At 37.4% G+C, this 26,856-nt stretch overlaps 1 protein-coding gene across 2 annotated transcripts in view; it reads right to left on the reverse strand.

Moving 5' to 3' along the window:
- Positions 1 to 1,062: 1,062 nt before the first annotated feature.
- The window catches only part of LOC143247001 (dopamine D2-like receptor), a 123,163-nt gene continuing 97,369 nt past the window's right edge, over positions 1,063 to 26,856 (reverse strand). For both annotated transcript variants that reach the window (XM_076494299.1, XM_076494298.1), the window contains 3 exons: positions 11,008 to 11,117; positions 5,865 to 6,781; positions 1,063 to 4,084 (listed from right to left, as the gene is read on the reverse strand). In XM_076494299.1, coding sequence (XP_076350414.1) covers positions 3,864 to 4,084; positions 5,865 to 6,781; positions 11,008 to 11,117 — 1,248 coding nt within the window. In that variant the 3' untranslated portion in view covers positions 1,063 to 3,863. The remainder of the gene's footprint in view (positions 4,085 to 5,864; positions 6,782 to 11,007; positions 11,118 to 26,856) is intronic.

Here is a 26,856-nt window from a genome sequence, read left to right on the forward strand (position 1 = left end):
TTAGACGAGCATGTAGTTACATTGGTTAGACAACAGTGGTTAGTTATAGAATGTAGTTATATTGATTAGACGACAGTAGTTAGTTATAGCACGTAGTTACATTGGTTAGACGACAGTAGTTAGTTATAGCATGTAGTTACATTGGTTAGACGACAGTAGTTAGTTATAGCATGTAGTTACATTGGTTAGACGACAGTAGTTAGTTATAGCATGTAGTTACATTGGTTAGACGACAGTAGTTAGTTATAGCATGTAGTTACATTGGTTGAGACGACAGTAGTTAGTTATAGCATGTAGTTACATTGGTTAGACGACAGTAGTTAGTTATAGCATGTAGTTACATTGGTTAGACGACAGTAGTTAGTTATAGCATGTAGTTACATTGGTTAGACGACAGTAGTTAGTTATAGCATGTAGTTACATTGGTTAGACGACAGTAGTTAGTTATAGCATGTAGTTACATTGGTTAGACGACAGTAGTTAGTTATAGCATGTAGTTACATTGGTTAGACGACAGTAGTTAGTTATAGCACGTAGTTACATTGGTTAGACGACAGTAGTTAGTTATAGCATGTAGTTACATTGGTTAGACGACAGTAGTTAGTTATAGCATGTAGTTACATTGGTTAGACGACAGTAGTTAGTTATAGCATGTAGTTACATTGGTTAGACGACAGTAGTTAGTTATAGCATGTAGTTACATTGGTTAGACGACAGTAGTTAGTTATAGCATGTAGTTACATTGGTTAGACGACAGTAGTTAGTTATAGCATGTAGTTACATTGGTTAGACGACGAGTAGTTAGTTATAGCATGTAGTTACATTGGTTAGACGACAGTAGTTAGTTATAGCGTATAGTTACATTGGTTAGACGACAGTAGTTAGTTATAGCACGTAGTTACATTGGTTAGACAACAGTGGTTAGTTATAGAATGTAGTTATATTGGTTAGACGACAGTAGTTAGTTATAGCATGTAGTTACATTGGTTAGACGACAGTAGTTAGTTATAGCACGTAGTTACATTGGTTAGACTACAATGGTTAGTTATAGCATGTACTAAGTTAACCAGAGATAAAATCAGAGCAGAGAAATCAACACGTTATATCTGAAAGACATACACAAATTGTCTCCTTTGTAAATTTAAATAGAAATTACTGAACAGAGTTCAGATCTCGTGCGATCATTCACGTGCTCGGAGTCGCATCTTTTTCTGTTGATTGCTACGAATAACATCGTACGATAATTACTTTTCAAAATAATAGAAACGCCCACTTTTCCATCTCATCCAATGAACAAAGAGATTGCTAAACTCGCAGCCAATGCGTTTTCACAATGATATTCTTAATACTATTTAGACAAACCTCATAGATGTTTTTAAATTCAATGTTGAAAACTTTCACCAAATGTTTTGTTTTGCACATTTTGGTAGTAACACACTCAAACTCTCTACACAAAATTGAAGTCATAAATATTTTTAACGTATGTCTGAAGAATGACGTCACTCAATTTTTAAAAAGATTCTGAAAGAAAACGAACACTTTTAAGAAATTTTAAATTTCCTTTGATAGAGATCTCAAATTATGCAGAGAAACAGGCACATAATTTGACAGTCACTACATACGTGTGGAACAAGTGTAATGAATATTAACCCTAACAGGCGGGTTTACTTACATACATGCTTGTTGTAAGGTGACCAACTTTGATTTCACGTTTTGATCTTTCTAAGTCGTTATGGTCTAATGTTCTAAATTGGTGTCATTTCAACTAAGTCTTGGAGGGGTGACAAAAACGAACCTAAAATTCGATGAAAAACATGAACTTTTTATGACGTTCTGTTTTGGAGTTCACACATTAGTCTGTCGTAACGACGAATGAGGTATAGTTACGAAAAAAAAACATTGACATTTTGACTTTATAACTTGTATATATTATGAACAACAGTTTCCAACAAACCATAAACATATTCAATGAACGAAACGTTTTACAATTCTACAAAAAAAAGTTTGGGTGAAGCCTATGTGTTTATGTTTTTTTAAGCATTTCACAATATTAGGGCCGATTATGGTCTGTCAAAGAATGTATTTTCATGGGTAGGAACTTAGGTTAGAAATTTTTATGACCGTGTTATAAAACAAAACAAAAACAAAAGATGCTTGACCCAGAAAATTCGGATTTGCCATAAAACTTACAGTCGCGACACACAAGTCACTCACGTGCAGTACAGTAACACTTTTATCTCACCTCTCCTTGTGATTCATCTCATCAGAATTATGATGATCCTCTGATAACAGGCTGAAGTTTGGTATACATACACATATATATAGCAAAGTTATATATTTGATTCATTACTTGGAGGTTATCTTCTTTATACGTCGGTAAATATCCTTAACATGAAGTAGTCATTAACGTACCACAAGATGGCGCAAAAATCTCCTTCGGATTTTGGAGAAAGGTATGGGAAAACTTCCAGATTTTGGAGTTGTGATCTGAGAGAACTCAAAGGTTTCCATAATATGTTTCACACTTAGTTTCCGTTAAAAGTTTGATATACAGTAAATGTAACTTCTCTCTATATCTGTATGCGACATGAAGAACAGTAAATGTGACGTCACATTCATCAACCACATCAACACGAGGAACCATTCTCTTCCATTTTACAAAGGACTTGTATAAAACGTTCACTGTACTCTCGTGAGCACTGCTTTTCATCATATTATTATTCGGTACTGATGATGGATAAAAAGAAAATCACCGAATAAAAAAACCCGAACGCTTTCGGAAAGTATTTGCCACCCACCCCCTCACCCTCGGTGAGACGGCTATATGTAGTTTATGTATAAACTTACGACGCTAAAATCCGTGGTTCGACTACCCGCAGTGGACGAAGCAGACAGGCCAATGTAGTTTGGCTCTAGAAACGAGCAAACAAATTAGATTATCGGATATTTTTTTATCAGTTGTCGAGCATTACTTTCCATATATAATTTATCAATCTATACAAATGATATGTCTTTGTACATCTTAATATGGATAAGTCTGAAAGACGGGCTTGGAATGGCCAGGTGGTTACGACGCTCGACTCATAATCTAATGGTCGTGGGTTCAACACTGATCTGGACTTTTGGTCTGATATTGAAAATTATGTACAACTAAACGGACCTCTTATGTGGATAGCGTCTTTACCACATTCCAATAAACCAGTGTTCGCCGACTAAAGATCAAGGTGTAAGTTTGTTTGTTTGTTTTTCTTAGAGCAAAGCCACAGCGGGCTATCTGCTGAGCCCACCGAGAGGAATCGAACCCCTGATTTTAGCGTTGTAAATCCGTGGACTTATCGCTGTATCTGATGTACCCTAGCTTCTCAGTTACATGTGTGACCAGTCCCAACACGTTAACTACTTAACAATGAGTCGTTTCTCACGAAGTTACCCCTGCCTACAGTAGACACCTAACACCGTTAGAGACTTATTTCTAACTCGATGTTTAATTTCATCCGGGCAACACGAGTGTAACTTGTCTCTCAACGCATGTTACCTGGTTTTGTAACAATACGGTCTATCGAAGAGTCATTTTAAAGTAGGTAGGACAACACAGGTCTTGGACTTAAATCCAGCTGTACAGTTTCAAAGGCGTGAAACTACAAAGCAACACCGAAACTCAATGTTTTAAACACGTGATTGTATGGCGCCAAAAACCCTACAAAAAATTACCAAAGAGAATGTAATAACAGTTCAAGTATTGTACCAACAAGTTCAATTGTTATTAATAATAATATTATAAACATTAAACCAGACACTTGACAGAAGTAATCGTAAGTGAGTTTCTGTAACTCATTATGATGTCACCAGTTGTCGAGTTAACCTTATTTACATGGTTCTATCAAAATCTTCTTGAAGGATTTCCGGAACTCGGTGTTGTATATGGTGTAAATAACTGGGTTAACACAACTGTTGATATAGCCCAACCAGGTGGTTAGAAGGAAAACTGTTACACCAGGCCGACAGTCGGCGCTGTGTAGCTTGATACAGATAGCATCCATGATATTGCACGTGAAGAATGGCACCCAGCAGATTAAAAAGACACCTGGTGGTAATCAGAGGAGTAAATAAAAAAGAATTCCAAATATATAAACAAAAATTTTCACTGTTGTTTCTGACACGAAATATTTGTAACAAATTCAACATTTTAATTTTTATTTCAAAATAAGATTCGAGATTTTCCGAGGAAAATAACATTTTACATACAAATACCATAAACAACTACGAAAAATACATTTTGACCGAACATTTTACAGAAACGTAACAGAAAACATTACTTGTAAACAAATAACTGAGAGTCGAGGGTTTGAATCTCAGTCCCTCCAAACATGCTCGCCTTCTCAGTCGTGAGAATATCTTTTTTTTTTTAATTTCGCGCAAGGCTACACGAGGGCTATCTGCTCTAGTCGTCCGTAATTTAGCAGTGTAAGACAAGAGAGAAGGCAGCTAGTCATCACCACCCACCGCCAAATCTTGGGCTACTCTTTTACCAACGAATAGTTGGATTGAGTGTCACATTATAACGCCCCCACGGCTGAAAGGGCGAGCATGTTTGGTGTGACGGGGATTCGAACCCACAGGCAGCTAGTCATCTTGGGCTACTCTTTTACCAACGAATAATGGGATTGACCGCACACAATAATGCCCCACAGCTGAAAGGGTGAGCGTGTTTGGTGTGACAAGGATTCAAACCCGACTTAACCACCTGGCCATGCTGCGTCACAGGTACAGCTACAACGAATAAGTGTTATTCACAGATATCTGTGAATTATCTTTTCAGCTTCTCCTGGCGGTGACATAATAAATCAACGTTTATATGAACCTTTGAACCTTTGATTAATACCGCACAGATTGAATTCATTCACTACCTATGTCATCCAGGCCCTGCGTGACCAGGTGGTTAAGGCACGCGAAACACACTCATTCTTTCAGCCGTGGGGGTCTTATAATGTGACGACAATCCCTCTATTCGTTGGTAAAAGAGCAGCCTAAGAATTGATGGGTGGTGATGACTGGCTGCCTTCCTTCTAGTCTTGCACTGGTAAATTATGTACGGTCAGCGCAGATAGCCTTCGCGTAGCTTTGCACGAAATTAAAAAAAAACAACAAAAAACAAACAGTATCTATAATTTGCAAAGTTACCGCCACAGCAAATTTGCAAAGTGGAAACTCACGACGTCACAATCCATAATTTCTATCAGAAAAAGTACATGGACAGAATGCATCAAATACAGATATAGTGACGTTCAAACTTTCGTGGTAGAGCAGAGACACAATAGACTGTGTCCTCCTGATTTTATAGCTATAAACCCATAAATTTACCGCTGTCCCACCGTGGAACTTGACTGAAGTGAGTTACTTGTATTTTAATTTCTGTCAATTACTGACTTGGAGAAATCGACTTTATTCTTTGTTTGCTTTTGAATTTTGCGCAAAGCTACTCGAGGGCTATCTGCGCGAGCCGTCCCTAATTTAGCAGTGTAAGACTAGAGGGAAGGCAGCTAGTCGTCACCATCCACCGCCAACTCTTGGGCTACTCTTTTACCAACGAATAGTGGGATTGACCGTCACATTATAACGCCCCCACGGCTGAAAGAGCGAGCATGTTAGATGCGACCGGGACTCGAACCCGCGACCCTCGGATTACGAGTCGAACGCCTTAACACGCTTGGCCATGCCAGGCCAAATCGACTTTAACCCACTAATCTCAGTAGCTGGTTTAGATAAACCGACTTTAATCTAGTTGTGTTAAAAAGGATGTTGACATTGAATTCTTTGACATTATATCCACTAACAATCTAACAGGTTTAGGAAACACCACTTACCTAGTACTATAGCTAGGGTCTTCGTGGCTTTTCGCTCCCTCTTTGCGTAGGCCTTTTCTCGCTTTCTGCGACTGCTTTTATGTTTTCTTCCAAGATTAAATCTTGATTTTTTCTTTGGCTCGTTTATGTAGGCCATCTGGTGATTACTGCTGTTACCACAAGAAGCTAAAGACAGGATTTTATTTGGTCTCCCGTTTTTGGGAGGGAAAGCAGGAGACATTGCCACGCTGAACTTCTTCGGAGTCCTGGCTAGTGAGTTTTCAATACAAAACTGAGTTTCTTTAACCTGGGATTCTGCGTTTCCGTTTTTATCCGTTTCTTCTTCGACTGTCCTGGAAACATCACTCAAAATGAATTCAGTTGTTTTCTTGTTTTCGAAAATCTGACAACGACCGCCGTTGTCGCCAGTGTCACCTTTTGTGTCTTCGTCGTAGTCCTCTTCGTACTGACTTCCGCTTCCGGTGTTGGTGACGTTGTCTGTTTCGACGACCTGAAGAAGTTTTAGTTTGTTCTGATACGTGACTTCTGAGGTTGAAGAACAGATGAGGTCAGTCTCTTGCTGCCAATGAGCCTGTGAGGCATTTTCGATAACAATGCCTGGTTTGGTGTTGGTAGATATGGGAAGTTGTTTACCTATACTTTTCTTGGCTCTCTCGTGGATGGCTTTAAATATCTTGTAATAGAGAAATATCATGACAAGACAGGGAATATAGAATGAGCTGAGCGAAGAATAGATAATAAAATCAGAATTATAAAATATACAGAGCTGTGGAATCCTTTCGGGAGTTGTGTTTAGGCCTAACACTATAGGGGAACCAATAGCAGCCGACACTACCCAAACAACAGCTATGGTAAGAGCCACTCTCTTGTTGTTCTTGTGTTTCGAGTATTTGATTGGCTGAGTCACTGCTATGAACCTATGGAAAGAAAAAACAATTACATAATAAATAATAAAAGAATTAAAACATTTTTTTTCTCTTTTACATTTTGATGATACATCAAAAGAACGAACGAAATTTATTCGAATTCAACAAGTTTTGATTTAAAAGTGAAGCGATTAGGTTTATTGAACCCCCCCAGAAATCTTAAAACTGTAAATCGTATGGTAATTAGGTTATCTGTATTGTGCCAAATGCAAACATCGACGCATCTAATTTTTCTTTTATTTTGTATATTTTCGGTATATTGACTGTCTGACATGAGGTCAGAACTTTTCTCATGAACTAAAGTTCAGAAAATGAAACCCAGTGCAGTATTCCGTAATCTTTAGGTTATCTACGTCAATGCCTTCTGTTCAAAGTGACGTACGTACAAGAAAGTTTCTCTTGAAAGGAAAACCACATTGTAAAAGTATCTGTGTCAACGTTGGCCTAGATCTATCACAGTCCAATCAGTGAACACAGACACGAGGTCAAAAGTGTATGGAACAGTCGTTCTAGTAAATACAATGTTTACCTAGGTGAAAAACAAACAAACATAAGAGTATGTTAATGAAATCATGATTACGTAGCATGTAATGCACGACACCTACAAGTGAATGTTACATTGGATTATCAGGTCGTTCTTGTTAATCTAAATTACAGTTTTTTACATCAAATAATATGACGGACAGAATGAAAGGATGAATTATGTATTCTCAACACGGCTGAAGATGATCTAAGAAGGTCAAAACGTTGTTCTGTAGTTTATTTTAATTAAAATTTTAATATCCATACCGGCCATCTTAGGGCCCGACACGGCCAGGTGTGTTAAGGCGTGCGACTCGTAATCTGATGGAAGTGTGTTCGAATCCCGGTCGCATCAAACATGCTCGCCTTTTCAGTCGTGGGGGTGTTATAATGTGACGGTCAATCCCACTATTCGTTGGTAAAAGAGTAGCCCAAGAGTTGGCGTTGGGTGATGATGACTGGCTGCCTTCCTTCTCGTCTTACACTGCTAAATTAGGGACGGCTAGCACAGATAGCCCTCGAGTAGCTTTGCGCGAAATTCAAAGACCGAAACCAGCCATCTTTACTTCAAGTGGATTTATCGTCGTCACAAAGGATGAATTTTATTGAAGGATCTAAAGTTCAGACTTATATTTAGAATTACCAATGCCGCAAAAATTGAGAAACGAATTGGAAGGATAATGGATACATGTCCACAAGATTAGCAAAACGAAAGTTTGGAAACTGTCAAGGCAACCAGAGCTGAGAGTACCAAATTGTTATGTATATTCGATTTCTAACACATGGCTGTAAATAAATAACAATTTCACCGAATTTTGAAAGAAAACTATAAAGAAGTGAGACGTCTTTCTTGAGAAAAGTGAGGAGGATGTCACAGAATGATCATCAGATGAATGAGAAGATAGCGAAAAGAGGATGTGATAGCAACGACTAGAAGAAGACAAATCCAGTTCACGTAGCGAAGAAAGTCCACAAGTAGTATTGAGAACAGTAAATGGACAAGAATCTGTAGAACAACTGGACATGGTACTTGGAGCCTCTTATCGGTCACATCGGTTTTTAAAATTATTTTACCTCAAAACTACTTGTGGACCCATAACTTATTTGATTCTAAAGAAAAGAAAAAAGTTGTGCTAATTATTACTGAAGTCCCTTTATGTGTTTTATACAGAAAATTAGCGAGTTTATCCACTGTTTTATATTGTAATTAGCACCACTAATTATTACTGGAGTCCCTTTATGTGTTTTATACAGAAAATTAGCGAGTTTATCCACTGTTTCATATTGTAATTAGCACCACTAATTATTACTGGAGTCCCTTTATGTGTTTTATACAGAAAATTAGCGAGTTTATCCACTGTTTCATATTGTAATTAGCACCACTAATTATTACTGGAGTCCCTTTATGTGTTTTACACAGAAAATTAGCGAGTTTATCCACTGTTTTATATTGTAATTAGCACCACTAATTATTACTGGAGTCCCTTTATGTGTTTTATACAGAAAATTAGCGAGTTTATCCACTGTTTTATATTATAATTAGCACCACTAATTATTATTGGAGTCCCTTTATGTGTTTTATACAGAAAATTAGCGAGTTTATCCACTGTTTCATATTGTAATTAGCACCACTAATTATTACTGGAGTCCCTTTATGTGTTTTATACAGAAAATTAGCGAGTTTATCCATTGTTTTGGTAGTTCATTTCATTTAGTGGCTGGCTTGACATGACATACTAGTTAAGACGCTCGGCATGCAAGTTTGAGGTCGCGGGATCGAAACGTATCGCCGAATATTTTTACCATTTCACACGTTGGGGACATTGTAAAGTGGTGGGTTAAATACTAGTCCAAGACTTTGCAGTGGTTGGTGTCGCGCTGTTGCCTTTTCCCAAGTTTACCGCTTTAAAATTAGGGGCGGTCTGCGCAAATAGCCCTAGAACAGATTTGCCCAAAATCGAAGAAATAAACAAACAAACACTGAGCGTTGTGAGAGGTAGTACTAAAATTTTTCAACATGATTCAACATGTGGAGCACATAGGAAATGAACTTAACATGATTCAACATGTGGGCCCCATCAGAAGTGAATTTAACATGATTCAACTTGTGGACCACATCAGAAGTGAATTTAACATGATTCAACTTGTGGAGCACATCAGAAGTGAACTTAACATGATTCAACATGTGGACTACATCAAAAGTTAACTTAACATGATTCAACATGTGGAGCACATAGGAAATGAACTTAACATGATTCAACATGTGGGCCCCATCAGAAGTGAATTTAACATGATTCAACTTGTGGACCACATCAGAAGTGAACTTAACATGATTACATATTACATCTGTGTCCACGAGTTGATGGAAGAAAAGCAGAAAATAACAAGAACAGCTTTTCTCAGAAAAATAAAACTGCTAATGGGCATATTTTAACCCTAACAAGAGCACGAAACATCTATTAGACATGTTTTACCCTCACATGAACTCGCAAATGTTAACAGACACATTTTATCTTCACATGAATCCACAAGTATTAATGGGTTTGAGGTTGTACACCGCCTAATAAAAACGTTTATCCAGTATCATATAACCAAGAGTTCTATTATAGCGTGGTGTTAAGGCTGATGGTAGGTTAGTGATAATCGTTTATAATGCTCAAATCCGGGGTTCTATACCTGCAGTGGGAGCATGCTAGTGTGCGCAAAGTGTTTTTAAGCGCTTGGCAACTGACATAAATTAATTGTAAATGACGTAATGTAGCGCTTACAGCATACAGAAACGTAACCTGTAATCACAAAATGAAAGTATCTGTACGAGCTTATGGAGTATTGTTTGTTTGTTTGTTTTTGAATTTCGCACAAAGCTACTCGAGGGCTATCTGTGCTAGCCGTCCCTAATTTAGCAGTGTAAGACTAGAGGGAAGGTAGCTAGTCATCACCACCCACCGCCAACTCTTGGGCTACTCTTTTTACCAACGAATAGTGGGATTGACCGTCACATTATGACGCCCCCACGGCTGGAAGGGCGAGCATGTTTGGCGCGACGCGGATGCGAACTCGCGACCCTCAGATTACGAGTCGCACGCCTTAACGCGCTTGGCCATGCCGGGCCACTTCTGGAGTAAAGGATGAATTTAAACCCTGGAGTCACGGTCTCACGCGCAAGATATATATCAAACATTCTGTTCCGTTTGCAGCAACATGAACAGTTGCTTCTAGATGTTGTTTATTCACTAGTGACAGTAAAATACAGACACAGGCTGTTGAAATGTCTCTTCCTCTTGCCATCAAGTTTCATGCAATGAGATGTGGTAACCATAGTAACGAAGCCATCGAGTGAAACAATGGGATTTCTTCAGTTCCTTTGTACTTTTAAAACGTTGTCTTCTGTTCAGAATTCGCAACAGCAGTTGTCAATTTGAATATGTTATAATATAAGGTTCAGGAAATTCTTGAGCAACGACGTCATGTTAGTCACTCGTTCCGTTAACGATTCGGTAGTTTTCGGTCGTTTTCCTCGTCTGATATTGATATGGAAAGTAACACGTTGAGCGGATGTAACAATATCCTAAAACTTCACTAATACCAACTAAATACGTCTGTAATTTTTCAGGAATTGACAGTACGTGGTAATTATATAGAGTTTTAACGTACTTGTGCTGAGCTACGTAACAGCTGATTGAGGAAATTCTCACCTGTCTATACTTATAGCCACTAAGTTAAAGATGGAGGCCGTACTGCACGTGACGTCCACTGCTATGTAAAAGTCACACAGGGTATCGCTTAACTCCCAGTCCACGTTGACCTGCAGAAAAGAATTTGACAGAACTTGTTAATCTGGTCTGCATACAAATAGGGCAATTATTGTATCAGGCAGATATTAAGTTTAATGTTGTTGTCAAACAAATAGGGCAATTATTGTATCAGGCAGATATTAAGTTTAATGTTGTTGTCAAACAAATAGGGCAATTATTGTATCAGACAGATATTAAGTGTGGTGTTGTTGTCAAACAAATAGGGCAATTGTGGTATCAGGCAGATATTAAGTTTAATGTTGTTGTCAAACAAATAGGACAACTATTGTATCAGGCAGATATTAAGTTTAATGTTGTTGTCAAACAAATAGGGCAATTATTGTATCAGGCAGATATTAAGTGTGGTGTTGTTGTCAAACAAATAGGGCAATTATTGTATCAGGCAGATATTAAGTTTAATGTTGTTGTCAAACAAATAGGGCAATTATTGTATCAGGCAGATGTTAAGTTTAATGTTGTTGTCAAACAAATAGGGCAATTATTGTATCAGGCAGATATTAAGTTTAATGTTGTTGTCAAACAAATAGGGCAATTGTGGTATCAGGCAGATATTAAGTTTAATGTTGTTGTCAAACAAATAACCCACCTGGCCATGCTGGGCCCTGAAGATGGAATGTATTACGAAACGTTCAAAAATGAATGTTTGTTGTTGTACACACACACACACACACACGTATAAAATTTGAAACGTTTGTACAATGCAATTAGTTAAATAAAAATTAATAATGCAGATCAGTTAAACAATAATAATAACACATTGTTAAATATGGACCATTGGAACTATGTGATACAATGTCTTCTTCTATAGCCCATATACTTGAAATGCATACTTTAATCACGTGGAAACTCTAGACACAGTTCACTTTGTAAAGTCTTCACGGGTGTGGTTTCACTACACAGATAGATTTAATTATCACTGTGCTGGAAGTTGGATCATTAATCACTTGTGGCATGAAACTAGTGCTGTAATGTCCAAGAAATTATTTTAATTCACCAAGCATGTGGAAGGTTATACACCGTGTTAACATGACAACAAGAACGTGTGGTGAAAACATATCCATCACCTATTAAAATTATTACTTGTAGCAGAATGTGAAATTATCCTCCCTGGTTTAAATTAGACATTTTATATCCAAAATTACATATTTTGTAAGATTTATTAAGTGGAACAAACTTTTGTTTTTCTCACAGATTTTATCGTTTCTGTTACACCACTTAGGTGGCGCTTTCTACGAATACATTTCATCCTTTGGTTATCTATAAGGGGTGTAGACAGTTTGGTTTGTTTAGTTTTGAATTTCGCGCGAAGCTACACGAGGGCTGTCTGCGCTAGCCGCCTGTAGAGAGTTTGTTTGCTTTTGAGTTTCGCGTAAAACTACTCCAGGGCTATCTGCGATAGCCGTCCCTAATTTAGCAGTGTAAGACTAAAGGGAAAGCATTGTCATCACCACCGACCGCCAACTCTTGGGCTACTCTTTTACCAACAAATCGTGAGATTGACCGTCATATTATAACGCTCCCACGGCTTAGAAGGCAAGCATGTTTGGTGAGATGGGGATTCGAACCCGCGGTCTTTGAATTACGAGTCGACTACCTTAACCACCTGGCCGTGCTGGGCCCTCAGACTAGTCAGAGTCCGAATGAGATTCTCAATTTATAAATTCAAAGACAAATCTTTAGTGAAAACACTTAATCAAAATATCCGATGTTTTGTGTTTAAAATGCAGGTAATGTTTACTGAACATTTCTCAAACTTTGTGAAGATACAGTTACTACATTAAAAGTTATACAATTTCACGTGATTGCAAGGTTGGTCGAAATGACCGAGCACGTATAAACGAGACTAAGTTCTTGTAATAATGAATTCTATGCTATATATATTTATGTTTGCGCATGTCAAGTTTTTATTTTCCTCTAACACACCACATTAGAGTTAGAAGAAAGTGTAAATACATACAGGTGCATTGTGGAAAGCATATATTTGTTTGGTTTGATTTGAAATTCTCGCAAAGCTACATGACGGTTATCTATGCTAGCCGTTATGAATTTAACAGTGACAGAGTATAATGAAGACAGCTAGTCAACGCCAGCCATCGCCAACTCTTGGGATGCTCTTTTACCAACAAATAGTGGAATTTATCGTCACATCATAACACTCCCGTGGTTAAAACGGCGAGCATGTCCGGTGGCGAGATTCGAACCTGCGACCCTCGATTTGCAAGTAAAGCGCCCTAATTACCTGGTAAGAGCAAAGGACAACTGAGAACACCACACACACACAGTGTTTTCTACAATGTGAGGATATCCTGGTGGTGCCTGGACAACATCAAATGCTTGTACACGAAATTTCTCATCATGATGAAGATAATTTTCACGAGTTTTTTCTTGTTTCAGAATTTCGCGCAAAGCTGCACAAGGGAGCACTAAAAGATTGTTCCCATGGGGTTTTGTTCCACTTAAATCTATGTATCTAGTAGACATTGACTGATGATACAACAAAACCACGCCCCACAATGTTGGAGCGCGACGTGTCACAAACCATAAATCATGGTATTAAAGACCCGGCGTGGCCAGGTGTGTTAAGGCGCTCGACTCGTAATCTGAGGGTCGCGGGTTCGAATCCCCGTCGCATCAAATATGCTCGCTCTTTCAGCCATGGGGACGTTATAATATGACGGTCAATCTCACTATTCGTTGATACAAGAGCAGCTCAAGATTTGGCGGTGGGTGGTGATGACTAGCTGCCTTCCCTCTTGTCTTATACTACTAAATTAGGGACGGCTAGCACAGATAGCTCTCGTGTAGCTTTGCGCGAAATTAAAAAAAAACCATCATATTAAAAGTCCGAAAACGTTAACTGCTTGACCTCTTGCCGTCATTGCTTTACAAAAGATAAACCATCTTGTACCGAACATTTATAACGGTATTCAAATTCCCTCAAGATCAGATTTCGACACCAGAAAAGCAAGAAATTCCGTTTCTGTGTATTTTTATCAGCTGCTTGTACGATGACTGTTTCTACATGTTCCGAACTATAAAGGTTTATCACAGCTGCGAGGTACGTACGTTGAAATAGATTAGAGTTAAATAACCCAATATACTCGTTTACTAATTGAAAAGGTAAATTGGAAGAAAGATGGTTTGGGCACTTGGGCGAGCTTTCATCAAGTCCACGAGTGTCTCGAAATGTCGTCATTTCTTCAAGTTCGTCACGAAAATTGGTCATTTGACTCTGAAATGACAATGAGCGTCCTATAAATTATCGTCTCTCAAGCAATACTGCCTCTAATGACAGTTGCTCCCCATCATTTAGGATATTTCGAATTGAATGAAAGCTGTTTAAAAAACACATTATTTAAATAGGCACTGAGAACTATAAATCTGGTGAAATCTATACGAAATGTTTCACAGTTAAGGTCTAACTACAAAAGCTTCAAACGGTCTCAAAACTGCTTCGATACTCCAGCTAAGTGATTGCATTCGCTCGAGTTTCGACCTAATGAACTTCAGTTATGGTTGTACCGCCCTATCCCCCATGAGCGTTCGCAGGAATTTTTTCCAGGCAAGGGCGTAAGAGGGCAAAATGGTGTGGAATTGTGAACTGAATATAAACGTAAACATGCTAAATGAATAAATAATTTTATTTATACAATATGATAATAATAATAATACAATACAGTTCTTAATTGGCCTGAGGGCGTTTATCTGACTTGGGTTAATAATGTCCATTATTTCTTATTTTAGACAGTCGTACAGTGCCCGCTTGGACAGGTGGTTAAGGCACTCGACTCGTAATCTGAGGGTCACGGGTTCGAATCCCTGTCGCACCAAACATGCTCGCCCTTTCAGCCGTGGGGGTGTTATAAAGTTACGATTAATCCCACTATTCGTTGGTAAAAGAGTAGCCCAAGAGTTGGCGGTGGGTGGTGATGACTAGCTGCCTTCCCTCTAGTCTTACACTGCTAAATTAGGGACGGCTAGCGCAGATAGCCCTCGAGTAGCTTTGCGCGAAATTCAAAATAACAAATTACAGTGTTAGATCTTCATAATACTATCCTGTAATGAAACAAGACGGGCTAATGTTCTTGGAGAACTTTCCCTCCACATAAAAAAATTCGTACTGGGTCACCCAGTGTGTCAATAAGAAATAAAAAAATCTCAAGATTTGAACACTCAATATTTTTTAATAATAGATTTTAGTAAATGGAAATCTTAGTGTTTTTGGAAAGTTCATCAGAAACTGTTTCCAGCTTAAATTTCTTAAGCCTAAATGTTTCAAAACATTCACTCTTTCAGTCTGCAAACATTTACAAACGTTCCTTAAACGATCATTACTACGTTTGTTTGTTTTTAAATTTCGCGCACCATTTATCATTTTCTAAAGAATCATACAGTGCGAAATATATTCCGTTTTGTTATCAGGATTATACTGAGTGATTTTATAAGAGATCCAGTTTCAACTGGATACTGTTAAGTCCTGTTAATACAGAATTCCTGTTCTTTATTTAAATGCTATGATGTTTCGTTTTTGTTGTTGTTTTTTAATTACAAAACATGCTCGCCTTTTCAGCTGTAGGGGCGTTATAATGTGACGATCAATCCCACTATTCGTTGGTAAAAGAGTAGTCCAAGAGTTGACGGTGGGTGGTGATGACTAGCTACCTTCCCTCTAGTCTCACACTGCTAAATTAGGGGCGGCTAGTGCAGATAGCCTTCGAATAGCTTTGCGCGAAATTCAAAAACAAACAAACAAAACCCCTGGAGAATGTTAAACTAAGGCCTTCATCTTCTAATTATTAATTATTATTAATTAATTTGTGCTTTTTCGTCAGTTTTAATTAATTAATTAATTAATCAGTATTTCTCGTCTTGAACAGTTGATAAATGGAAACAAAGTTGAACAAGACAACTGCATAAACTCTGAAACTTGTTGTTAAAGTACAATTGGGCAGTTTAAAGAATGATAAGGATCTTGGGCCAGATAATATTTCCATTAGGGTTTAAAAGCAGTTGATGATTGGATATGTGATCCATTTTCCTGAATTTAAGTTATTGAATTGTTGACAAGTTCTAAGAGAGCTGAAATTATGTCACTCTTTGTATTTAATTGGTGTAATAGAAGTTGTTCCAGTAATTATAGGCCAATTAGTTTTACATTAATTATGGGAACAGTTCTGGAAAGTCTGAAAAAAGATACTTTGCAAAGGAATTTAGCTAAGAAGCCATCTTGCCTTAAAAAATATTTTGAGGTACTGTGAAAGTGTTAATACACATATAGATAAGGGTAAAGGCTTATATTTGGTGTGTCTAGATTTTCAGAAGACGTTTGACAAAGTGCTACATAAAAGGCTTCTAAAGAAACTTATATCTATAGATTTAGGGGATAAGTTAACTAAATGGATTGAAGATTCGGTTGATTCACGAAATTTATTATAAATGGAGTTATTTATTATAAATGGAGTTCAATCAAACTGGATCAATCTTACAAACGGGGTACCTCAGGGCCCAGTCTTAGGACCATTGCTCTTTTTTTATTTATATCAGTGACATAAATGAAGAAATTGTCAATAAGTTACTTAAATTTGCTGATGGTATTAAGGATTTGGGTGTTGCTAACTGTGAAGAGGGTGCTGTTTATTTACAAAAGGATTTGGGTGTTGCTAACTGTGAAGAGGGTGCTGTTTATTTACAAAAGGATTTGCATCATTCAGTGAGTTGGGAAGATAAACTGTGGATAGGTTTGAATTATAATAAATGAAGATAATGCTTGTGGGTTTTCATAATTTGAATTATGAATATAATATGGGTGTAAATAACCTTAGCAGCGTCATGAGAGAAATAGATCCTAGTGTAGTGGTTGATCATTCTCTTAAAAACGATCAAATAAAAACTGCAAAACACAAAGTGTGAAACTGCGAACTTGCATGTACCTCTCTATGGACCCAATAAACCTTCATGTCAAGTGTGGTCACGATCCATCAACAGGGAGGAAAGTTGTGGTGAAAAACACACATGAACACAGCAAAATGCAAAATTGAAAATTCTTATGTGTCCCCACACGGACCCAATGAAGCTCTATATTAAATCTGATAAAGATCCATCCTCACCCTGCAAAGTAGTTATATGGACATAGAACAAACAGTGCTATTACATCTATATAGATTTCTGGTCAGAATAGCAGGGTGTATATCGAAAAGGTCAAAGTTTAACCCTGAAATATGTCAAATAATGTGCTCTACATTTACAAATGTGGATGGGTTATAAAAGTAACACTCAATCCTGTTATTTGTTTGAAAACAACCGTGTAGGCGGTGTATTCTGATAATTAATTACCCATTCTTTGATCATCGTTCCAAAATTAGGAACAGCTGTGTTTGAGCCTTGGGATTTCTGACCCGTGTCACCCTTGAGGTTGAAAATAACAAGCACTGTTTCTTCACTCACACACAAAAGAATTTCTTGCACAATAACTTCAACCATTTTACAAAGTTAAAACTGTAAATAGTAGTGGTTTTAAATCTTATATTGAATACTCGATTGTGGTTTGCACGACGAAAATATTTCGAAATTGTACTTTTTATAAATTTGTAACTTTTCGTATTGCATTAAAATCCCACCCTCTGAGAAGTGTCTGTTTTTAGGGCAAAGCAGCATTGGGTTATCTACTGGAATAAAACCCCAGATTATAGCATTGTAAGCCCCCAAAAAATTAACCGCTATTTCTGCGTGAGGAAGATCTTGGTGATGCGCATGCGCAATAAGTCACTCATGTTTCTTTTCTGTTGACATAATTTCAAAAAAAAACGTTGATGTCTTTGAATTAAGCACAAAGCTACACAATGGGCTATCTGTGCTCTGTCCACCGCGGGTATCGAAACCCGGTTTTTTAGCGTTGTAAGTTGGCAGACGTACCGCTGAACCACTGGGGGCTGAAAAAAAACGAACGTGGCCTACTACTTACAATAGAGAAATAGCATGTTTAATATAGAATAAAATGGTTTCTTTGTTTCTGTGCAAAAGTATTTCCTGGACGTTTCGTTAAAATGTGGCTTTTCAGCTGAGGGTATACTATTGTGATTAGTATAATATAAACCTTCTGAAGAAGTCGAAAAGCGAAACGTCGAGAAAATGAAGGGTGTTTTTGGAGGCAAGGGGACATTTTTTTCTCTCTATCTTCTATGACCTAACCTGCATTTTAGTTACCTAAAGAATGATAATTTATCTTAAGTAACTGTTAACCTCCATAAGTCATTGAGACACGAACTAAGGGATTTCGACTAGCAATAAAATTATAAAGCAAATACATATTAAAAAAATATTAGCGCATCCGATTTTATCAAATAATGGTCCTTATGTTAAAATGTATTGTCAGTTTTGCAATACATTGATGGCCGACAGCTTTTAAGCGATCCGGTGGTGTGTGTGTGTGTGTATATATATATACACAAGTTATAAGGCGTTTGTATATCGAAAGTTCCTTTGAGAAGCGATAAAAATCGTCATAAAAACGACTTTATTTTGGCAGTAACTGCCAATCGAAGAAATTCTTACCATGTATTTCATCAAAGCTATTCAGTTTTAAGGACGGAAAATAGACTCGCAACCTAACAGGTCTCGATATGAAAGTAACAAAAGACAGAGAAATATTCAAGCAGTCAATTTTTTCTGTCCTTTTCGGATGAATAAACAGGACACTTGAGATAACTTATAACCAATATAAAATACGATGAGATATCTCAAAGCAAGAGAAACATTTTCATAATTTTGCTTTACAACTAAGTATTCTAAGAAGACCGACTTTCTGAGTTATGAAGGGATCTTTGAGTTGAGTTTGCTTACGAGAAAAATAACAACATCCATTAATCGACAAGCATCAACAAAGGTGCAGGACCGACACGACCATTATAGATAACTTTAACCTTGTGATAAAGTACGTTTTAGACTTCTGGAGTCTTTAAATGCCGACTATTAAGGTGAACCAAACTATAAATTTATCGATTAGTTATTATTTTTATTTGTTTTTCAGCTCAAGGAACCCCCAGTGGCTCAGCGATATGTCTGTGGACTTACAACGCTGAAGACCGAATTTCGATACCGGTGGAGCACAGATAGCCCATTGTGTTGTTTTGTGCTTAATTCAAAACAACAACAACAGCTCAATTAATAGCACTGAATTCGTTTCGTAATCCTGTTGGTTGCTTTTAGTCCAATGATTAAAACTGAGTAATACTAAAGTCATAATCAAAGTGGATATGCCGCGTTAGATATGTAGCACAGCAGATGTGAGTGTTACTAGAATAAACACTGAATTACAATATCCAGTTATAGGGTCGTTAATGTATGCATATGACATAGATACGTACAAAGAAAGCTGTTACCTTTGTTTGAAATTTTGTTTCAGCGCAAAAGGTATAGAACAGAGCATCTGCACTCTGCCAACCATGTAGAGTTGAGCCCCAGATGTTAGCTTTATAAGCCTAAACATTTACCACTGATACCCCTGGAGGAAGTTTTGTGAAACAACAAAACGTATGTAATACACCAGTATTGCTAAAAGATAACATAACGAACATAGAAAGTAGTAACACAAACTCGATTTTGAAAGCCTTACACTATAACATAGAGGTATTTAACTTTCATGTTCCAAATCTCCTAAAAGTTTAGTATTCAACCTTTTTATGGATCACATATGACTTTAGATTAAGAAATACTTCAATAACACATGGAACAAATCTTATTTAACTGAAGATGATGTCTGACCTTAAGACAAACATAAGGCACACAATTATAACTAGTTTCAATGTAGTTATAATCTTGTTATAACTTTATAACACCACACTCAGCGCAAAGGTTTGTTTCGTTTCTTTTTATGAATTTCGCGCAAAGCTACTCGAGGGCTATCTGCGCTAGCCGTCCCTAATTTAACAGTGTAAGACTAGAGGGAAGGCAGCTAGTCATCACCACCCACCGCCAACTCTTGGGCTACTCTTTTACCAACGAATAGTGGGATTGACCGTCGCATTATAACGCCCTCATGGTTGAAAGGGCGAGCATGTTTGGTGCGACCGGGATTCGAACCTGCGACCCTCAGATTACGAGTCGAACGCCTTAACCCACCTGGCCATGCCGGGCCGGCCTGAGCGAGTTAATGTTTAAGAAATGGAGTGAGATAGTAAAAAGAGTGACAATAACGAACCGATCAACCTAAGTGTGCAAACCGCTTAGTACAGTAGCGTCCTCTGTAGAGTTATATAGGTACTACTTAAGTTTTTCGGATTTACATTAAATATGTTAATATTCCGTTGAAGAATGTATTTAAGAAGGCATTTGTCAGTCGTTTGTATAAATCGAATTGAACCAATCCACTTCGGGTTCGAGAGTAACCTAGTACTTAGAATTCCATGCTGCGTGCCTCGAGATATTAAACGATCGAAATCCAATGTCGCTGATCACGTTCAGGTATTACAGCTGTGGGTCAGCTATAAAAGTGACAGCCAATCCATCTCGTTATTCCGTTTTCGAGATATGAACAAAGCCCTTGTGACGGTGGGTGTTAGTGACTGTCTCTCCTTCCTCGGGTCATTTTTTGAAAATTAGAAATATACTAAAACTTTGACCCTGGTTATTTATCCAATAAAAATCTACTTCCACCGAACCTTCTAGTAGGCCAGAGGTAAGGCTACAGATTTACTATACTAGAAATCGGGTTTCGATACTTGTGATGGTCAGAACACATATATCTCACTGTGTACCTTTTGTGCTTAAAAATAATAAAACCAAAACTTCCATCCAACGTACTTGTTGTTCTCCTGCTGTCCAGTAAACAAAATATTGATTCTGAATAATTCTATGATTAAGATTCCGATGAAGTACTTACGACGGTGTTTAAACGCCACCTAGTTTTTGAAAAGCTAATAACGAATATCTTATAATTTCTTCTGTTTTTTTTTTTTCTCTGAAATTTCACAGCTGTTTTATGAAGGTAGACATGTTGGTTATTATAATTCTACAGCTACAAAAACGATCCCTCTGGCCCGGCATGGACAGGCGGTTTTGGCACTCGACTCGTTATCCGAGGGCCATGGGTTCGAATCCCCCTCGCACCAAACGTGCTCGCCCTTTCAGCCGTGGAGGCGTTGTAAAGTTAGGTCAATCCCACTGTTCGTTGGTAAAATAAGTAGCCCAAAAATCGGCGGTGTAGTTCCACTGTAAAATTAGGGACGGCTGGCGCAGATGACCCTCGTGTAGCTTTGAGCAAAACTGAAAACAAGTCAAACCAAAAACAAGTTCTCTAGTGGTTGGTTCAGCAGTAAGTCAGTGAATATATAGCACTACAAATCGGTTTTCGATACCCGTAGTGAGCAGAGCACTGATAACCTATTGTGTAGCATTGTGCTTAACAACAAATAAGCAAGTTAAAGAAAGCCATGTTTAGCGCCTTTATTTCGCTGATGCATCTGTTCAACCGCATTTCGCTTTCTTTCGTTATATCCCGTCTCCTAGTGGCAGAAATACGAAGTCTTGAACCAGTAATTTATACATATTTCTGTCTAACGTTTCGTTTACAACATTACGACTTGATTACGTACATTCAAAGTACAAGTTGTAGACGAAACGGCCCGGTATGGCCAGGTGGGTTAAGGCGTGCGACTCGTAATCTGAGGGTCGCGGGTTCGAATCCCGGTCACACTAAACATGCTCGCCCTCCCAGCCGTGGGGGCGTTATAATGTGCGTTCAATCCCACTATTCGTTGGTAAAAGAGTAGCCCAAGAGTTGGCGGTGGGTGGTGATGATTAGCTGCTTTCCCTCTAGTCTTACACTGCTAAATTAGGGACGGCTAGCGCAGATAGCCCTCGTGTAGCTTTGCCCGAAATTAAAAAAAAATAGTAGGTAAAACATTGTACAGAAACAAATATATTTTTCCACGGATAACCATTTCAAGACTTAATATTGTTCAGAGGAACACTTATGTTTTATCCAGGACGATTTAGAACGGGCGTTTAAAAACAATAGAATTACTAAACCTGTCTTATCACAAACTAGTAAAGCTTTTATTCATTTTCGCTTGTCTTCAACTAGTACAGCGGTAAGTCTATGTGTTTACAACGCTAAAGTCAGGGGTTCGATTCCCCTCGTGGGCTCAGCAGATAGCCTCATGTGGCTTTATTATAAGAAAACACACATTTATTTTCTCTAACATTAATACGAGAATGGTGGTTTCAATACGATAAATATCAGTGCGAAGGATACTGTCTCGAATGGTTCCTGACACTACATCCAAAGCACTACCATGATGGAACAAATTAATATTTACCACAATAAGTGCTTGAACAATCTCCATTTAAGTTTTCTTGAATATATCACATGGGTCTCAGCATAACTCAGCAAAAATTTAATTTCTTTAAAACACAGGAAGTTTTACGACGTATTCTTTTTAAATGTAGAGTTTTTATTTATTATAACTCCGTAGGCCTAACTGTTGCGTGTTAGACAGGGCACACACGATACCAAAATGAATAATAGATATGAAAAGCACCGTATCACTCCAGATTGTAACGTTTGTGTATGGGTATAGCTAAGTTTATGATTTATTGTTTGTTTGTTTTGTTTCTTGAATTTCACGCAAAGCTACACGAGGACTATCTGCGCTCGCCGTCCCTAATTTAGAAGTGTAAGACTACGGGAAGGCAGCTAGTCTTCACCACCCACCGCCAACTCTTGGGCTACTCTTTTACCAACGAATAGTGGGATTGAGTGTCACTTTACAATGCCCCCACGGCTGAAAGGGCGAGCAAGTTTATTGCGACGGGGATTCGAACCCGCGACCCTCAGATTTCGAGTCGAACGCCTTAACACACCTGGCCATGCCAGGTCTTTATGATTTATTCTGTCCGTAACAAGGTTCTATCATGTGGTATTGGTGCTTACTTTGTGAACATCTTTGCAATTCAACTTAAAGCTAGAGTATATTTCGATTTGTTAGAGATTCGGTTTCAAAACTAACTGTCAGATTTCTGTAGTCATTTATCACGACACTGGGCAATTTGTTAAGTGAGGGTTAAAAACTATGCAGAGATTTGGAATGACGATTCTGTTTAATTTTTAATCGTTTTCCAGTTTGTGTTCGTTCATTTATTAATAACATGTTTAGTAACAGTATTTTGTTTTCTTATTGCTAATATCCTGTGTATGTGTCTCAACGAACAACTCCTAACCAATAATCCTTTATTTATCAGATAAGCAAAGTAATTATCATAAGAAGTCTTCAAAGATTCATGTATGCTTGTTTATACCCTCTCTTAGAGGGTGGATTAATAGAGAAAAAATAAAACATTCTATTAATATAGAAGATAATAATATAATAAGAATCTGTGTGTTCCAAATGTAAAGTGCTATTGTTACGTCAGACATAAAACAGTTTGTTTTGTTGTTGTTTTTTTAATTTCGCGCAAAGCTACTCGGGGGCTATCTGCGCTAGCCGTCCCTAATTTTGCAGTGTAAGACTAGAGGGAAGGCAGCTAGTCATCACCACCCACCGCCAACTCTTGGGCTACTCTTTTACCAACGAATAGTGGGATTCACCGTCACATTATAACACCCCCACGGCGAGCATGTTTGGCGCGACGGGGATGCGAACCTGCGACCCTCAGAGTACGAGTCGCACGCCTTAACATGTTTGGCCATGCCGGGTCTTTGTTTTACAGAAGGTAAAAGATGAAAACGTCGCAACTAAAACTGCCATTTGAAACATAACACCGAAAACCGGGAAGTACTGAATCGAAAATTTCAACATCAGTTTAAAAATGGGTCTATATCTTAAAGATATTCGTGATGTTAAAAAAACATGTGGGTTCAAAAAGTCTTGATAGAATTTAATTGAAACCCTGTAACCCGAGCGCTTTCGAAAAGTAGACCTATTTTCTTCTGCATAGGTAAATTGAGCCAATCTGGTCATGAATAAGAAAGGCCCACCTTTGACTTTGTAATAGTTATTCCTGGCGATTACCTTGTAGATCCACGGTTTGATTCCCGCCATGTATCTAAGTATTTCTGACCTTGCTATTTCGTTTACCTGAGAATAAAGTGCCTTTCCCAATTATATTTTACATGTAAAATAACTGTCAAATGTCTCCGTCTCTTAACTTGTAAGTCTAACAACGCAGACTGTCACTGTTCTAAAGACGTAACAAAATTTGCTTTGTTTTGTTTTTCGCGCAGGACCACACGAGGGTTATCTTCTCTAGTCGTCCGTAATTTAACAGCGAAAGACTATACCACCCACTGCAAAATCTCGGACTACTCTTTTATCAACAAATAGTGGAATTAACCGAAACATTATAACGCCCTTGTGACTGAAAGAGCAATAATATTTTGTGACGGGGATTCGAACCCACATATTGCGAGTCGGGCATTTGTTGATAGTAAGGTTCAGTGTGTGATAACAGTTGGGTGAGTACTACTATTGTTGTCTAAATATTGTATGTTTTAACCCCTTCATTTGACGGGAGTGTTTATTTCTTACGCGAAAATTGTGTTGAGGGTGTTAGTTTTGTCGTAAATTTAATATTTTTAATTCTCTGCTCAGTTACCGATCAGATTGTGTAAGGTTTCACGACAGAGACCTTTGTTTTGTGACGTCACATGTATATTAATCTCTTAGTTTCACTCAACAAAATCGATTACCCGAGAATTTTAGGCCTAGCGCTCTCATTTACGCAATTCACTTGGAGTCAATACTTAAAACGTATTAAGGCTAGATTTTGGTGTTTCTCCGATATTCACTGCTTTGAAATTATATATATATTTTTCTCTTTTCTTCAAGTTTATATTTGCACAGAGATACGCCGTTGAATAAATAAGCAGTGAACGTCAAAGGAGCCGTAGGTTTTATCCCAAATCTTATCTTACCGAAGGCGTGCGTTTAGTCACGTGACTTTTGTAACGCCATCTATACAAAACTAATCAGTGGTAAACTTGAAAATCCCCTAGGATGCGTTATACGCTCATCCATAGTAAATACATCTCCGTAGGAATACAGGGCAAAAGATTTGTACATGTCGAACGTAATTGGTTCTCTGACACAAAATGAAAAATACATACATACCTCATGAAAGGCCTGGTATTGCCTAATGGTTAGAGGGACTTGACTTCCAACCTGCAGGTCGAGAGTTTGATCCCTGTTGCAAATCACCTTACCTGCTTAATGTTATCTTGTTCGGATGTTTAGATAAGTGGATTCGTCGAGGTGCAGTTATATGGTTTAGTTAGGGATTACGGTGTTACAGAACAGTTGATTATATGGTTTATGGTGTTGTGGCGCAATTAGTTATATGGTTTATTTATGGTACTATGGAACAGTTAGTTATATGGTTTATTTATAATTTATGATGCTATGGAACAGTTAATTGTATGGTTTATGGTGTTATGGAACAGTTAGTTATATGGTTTATTTATAATTTATGATGCTATGGAATAGTTAGTTATATGGTTTATGGTGTTATGGAACAGTTAGTTATGTCGTTTATGGTGTTATGGAGCAGTTAGTTATATGATTTATTTATAATTTATGATGCTATGGAATAGTTAGTTATATGGTTTATGGTGTTATGAAACAGTTAGTTATGCCGTTTATGGTGTTATGGAATAGTTAGTTATATGGTTTATTTATAATTTATGATGCTATGGAATAGTTAGTTATATGGTTTATGGTGTTATGAAACAGTTAGTTATGTCGTTTATGGTGTTATGGAACAGTTAGTTATATGGTGTTATGGAACACTTAGTTATATGGTGTTATGGAACAGTTAGTTATATGGTGTTATGGAACAGTTAGTTATATGGTGTTATGGAACAGTTAGTTATATGGTGTTATGGAACAGTTAGTTATATAGTGTTATGGAACAGTTATATAGTGTTATGGAACAGTTAGTTATATGTTGTTATGGAACAGTTAGTTATATGGTTTATGGTGTTATGAAACAGTTAGTTATGCCGTTTATGGTGTTATGGAATAGTTAGTTATATGGTTTATTTATAATTTATGATGCTATGGAATAGTTAGTTATATGGTTTATGGTGTTATGAAACAGTTAGTTATGTCGTTTATGGTGTTATGGAACAGTTAGTTATATGGTGTTATGGAACAGTTAGTTATATAGTGTTATGGAACAGTTAGTTATATAGTGTTATGGAACAGTTATATAGTGTTATGGAACAGTTAGTTATATGTTGTTATGGAACAGTTAGTTATATGGTTTATTTATAACTTATGATGCTATGGAATAGTTAGTTATATGGTTTATGGTGTTATGAAACAGTTAGTTATGCCGTTTATGGTGTTATGGAATAGTTAGTTATATGGTTTATTTATAATTTATGATGCTATGGAATAGTTAGTTATATGGTTTATGGTGTTATGAAACAGTTAGTTATGTCGTTTATGGTGTTATGGAACAATTAGTTACGTGGTTTATGGAACAGTTAGTTATATGGTGTTATGGAACAGTTAGTTATATGGTGTTATGGATCAGTTATATAGTGTTATGGAACAGTTATATAGTGTTATGGAACAGTTAGTTATATGGTGTTATGGAACAGTTATATAGTGTTATGGAACAGTTATATAGTGTTATGGAACAGTTAGTTATATGGTGTTATGCAACAGTTATATAGTGTTATGGAACAGTTAGTTATATGGTGTTATGGAACAGTTATATAGTGTTATGGAA

The sequence above is a fragment of the Tachypleus tridentatus genome, chromosome 3 (genome assembly GCF_004210375.1).
Source record: "Tachypleus tridentatus isolate NWPU-2018 chromosome 3, ASM421037v1, whole genome shotgun sequence".
NCBI lineage: Eukaryota > Metazoa > Arthropoda > Merostomata > Xiphosura > Limulidae > Tachypleus > Tachypleus tridentatus.